At 36.4% G+C, this 2959-nt stretch overlaps 1 protein-coding gene across 3 annotated transcripts in view; it reads left to right on the top strand.

Annotated features, from left to right (window-relative positions):
- Window positions 1–2088, top strand: part of LOC128881873 (midnolin-A) — a 19155-nt gene extending 17067 nt beyond the window's left edge. For 2 of the 3 annotated variants that reach the window (XM_054133252.1, XM_054133254.1), the window contains exon 5: window positions 693–2088. In XM_054133252.1, the coding sequence (XP_053989227.1) occupies window positions 693–907 (215 nt within the window). In that variant the 3' untranslated portion in view covers window positions 908–2088. The remainder of the gene's footprint in view (window positions 1–692) is intronic. The other variant, XM_054133253.1, reaches the window with a different exon arrangement.
- Window positions 2089–2959: the final 871 nt, after the last annotated feature.

The following is a 2959-nucleotide window of genomic DNA, read 5'->3' as shown; positions in this document are numbered from 1 at the left end:
CTAAGCGTAGATACATAGAGCTAGAGAGCACTGAGCTCTCATATAAGGGGGCTAGAGGGTACTAGGCTCAGATATAAAGAGCTAGAGAATACTAAGCGTAGATACAGGGAGCTAGAGAGCACTGAGCTCTGATATAAGGGGGCTAGAGCTCGGATATAGGAGAGCTAGAGGCTTCTAAATCTAAATTTAAAATTTTAATGGAAGGCTAGAGGGTACTAGGCTCGGCTACGAGTGGGCTAGAAGGTACTGGACTACAGGACTTGAACCCAACTATATAACGAAATAAAAATCTCCTTGATTGATGAAGTTAATGTAGCAACACTGTAAATAATAATAATTGTCGGAAACGTATATCTGGCCATTCTCGTAACAGTTTCCACCTGCAGCTCCACATAATACAAATAATACCATACTCTAAATAATACAACCAAACGACTGTACAACTCCAGAAACTGTTAACGTTATATATCCCCATTGGTATCGAGTCCTGCAGACAATTCAGACAAAATTCTATCCAAAAGCATCCAGTGACCACTTACGAGTTCTTCTAACCGTGACTGAACATGATCTTATCCATCCAAACGAGGTTCTACTGTAATACTGTAAATACTATTGTATATAATAAGTTGTATTGTATATAATAATCTATTGTATATAACAAGTTTCTACAACTTTATTCATTTTTTACGCAGAAGAACTGTCGAAGGAGAACGAAGCGACTAAAGGAAAGATGAGACGCCTGCGCCTGGTGATGGAGCAGCGACGCGCCATGAGAAAAGCCAGGGCGGGGGTGACACCCGATCCCGACTCGAACCGTGACCGAAACACGTCGAGCACCGCGAACACGGCGGAACCACAAAACGAACCGGAGCTTCAGCCGTGCAGTCCAGAACCGGTTGTTGCCTGAACGACCGTCGATTCCTGGCGCAGTAGTTTCCTCTGTCGTACACGCAACGAGTCTCGTAAACTATCGCACTGATTTATTCGACAAAGGTGGAACCCTATCCACCTATTCGCCGCGAACGCTATTCAACGTATCCAGGATCTTTGAGAGTAGTCGAGCTCCTGTGTTTTGTTTATATTATACTTTGTTGTTGCGCGAGAGCTACTGCATTGGTTAGCGATTCGTAAGACTGTAGTTATGCACGCGAAACGCTCGAATAATTCATCCAAATGCAGCCTTATAAATATTCGCACTTTCCTTCCCTAAGATATTTGTCTATTTAAGGTATTTGTTAATAAGTTCGATAGGTTTCCAAAGAAATCAACATTTTTCGCTATAAATACAGGCGTGAGGTTTATCAATTAGGTTTGCTCTCGCGGACATGTTTGTAATGATTCATTTGGAAACGTCGAATCTATTGTGCAATAACCGGTTTGTAACAACGGTTTGTCACATTAACATGTTGATCGCCACGTCACCCATATGTGGGTGACAATGCTTTTCACCGAAGAACAAACAAAATTAATTCTGAATGTTAAGTATCGAAGAAAATAAATTTGAATGAAATTCATAAACTACGATTCAGTTATAAAAATAAATACCACAATAAGTGGTTGATTATGTAGCTTCCAATGGTCTGGAAACAAAACTTAATCACAGTAGAAATTTTCAAGAGTGTCAGTCTGGCAATCAACGTGTTAAAGACACATCGAATCTACTATTTAATTCAGACAAATTTCGTTGGGTAGCGGGTACGAATAGTTACCGGGGCTGACTTGAATCTTTGAAGCGTGTACAGTTCGATGTACAATATACAGTCAGTGTGTAAGAAGCATTCGTACAGGAATCAATTTAAAATAAAATTAATAAGAAAAGAAATAAGAACATAATAAAAATAATAAACTATAATAAACTTCAATTTACGCAAATTCTACTCTAAAAATATTTGATAATTGCACAAGTTCGTGCCCGATTTAAAAATGAAGTTCAATGTGTTAAATTTCAAAGAATATGATTTTATTCATCAATTATGTAGTCGGCAATATTTTCTAATTTTGCACGTGATATGTATAGACGTTGCTATGACAACTCCATTGTTTTTGTTTGGTTGGTTTACGTATATTAATATATATATATATATATATATATATTATATATATATATATATATATATATTATATATACGTATATATGTATATATATGTATACATGTGGAATTGAGTAACCTCCTTTTCGAAGTCTGTTGAAGAATGTGTCTTGGGAGAGAAATGTTTTGTTCGGGGGAGAACATACTGTAACAGACGAAACTATTATCTCGAGGTTATACTTTCCAAATTGTCAAGGTCATCAATGTTTTTCTTTGATGGAACCGGGAATTTTCAATATTGTAATCCTGTAGCTGATCAAAAGACGATTCAAAGATGTATAATATGTTGACCTTCAGACGACCTTGCGAGGAGTTATTCTTATAAGTCCAATGAGATTTGTAACTAAAATATCTCCGTTGTTTTTAACGATACGAAGAAACGTCTTAAGAGAAGAATGCTTGTCTTTTGATCAGCTACGAGACTGCAATATCGAAAATACCCAGTTCCGTTTAAACAAAAACTGATGAACTTGAAAATTTTAAAAATATGACCTTGAGATCTTTTTCCTCCATATGGTGATATTGTCCCCTGGAAACTGATGAGTTTCTGTCCGAACAATTTTTCCATATCATTTAACATATCAAAGTAACAGAGACATTTCAGATTCGACTCTCCTTGATTTTGTATCAGGGTCACCCGAAGGTCATCCATTTAAAAAAAAAATATGATGTCCATGAAATTCCATAAAATATGACCATGAGCTAATTTGTTGCTTAGCATAGTATGATCCCATCCTAACCAAACATTTTTTTTCTAAGATACATCTTTGCATCGTTATAAGTAGACTGCGGATCTTTATGCATTTATAGGAAATTTTAATGTGCAAGAACCTACAAAATGCAAACAATATGCAGGAATATAAAGAAAG

This window comes from Hylaeus volcanicus, chromosome 9 (genome assembly GCF_026283585.1).
Source record: "Hylaeus volcanicus isolate JK05 chromosome 9, UHH_iyHylVolc1.0_haploid, whole genome shotgun sequence".
Lineage (NCBI taxonomy): Eukaryota > Metazoa > Arthropoda > Insecta > Hymenoptera > Colletidae > Hylaeus > Hylaeus volcanicus.
Note: the sequence above shows the minus strand (reverse complement) of the source record. Positions and strands in the feature narration are given on the sequence as shown.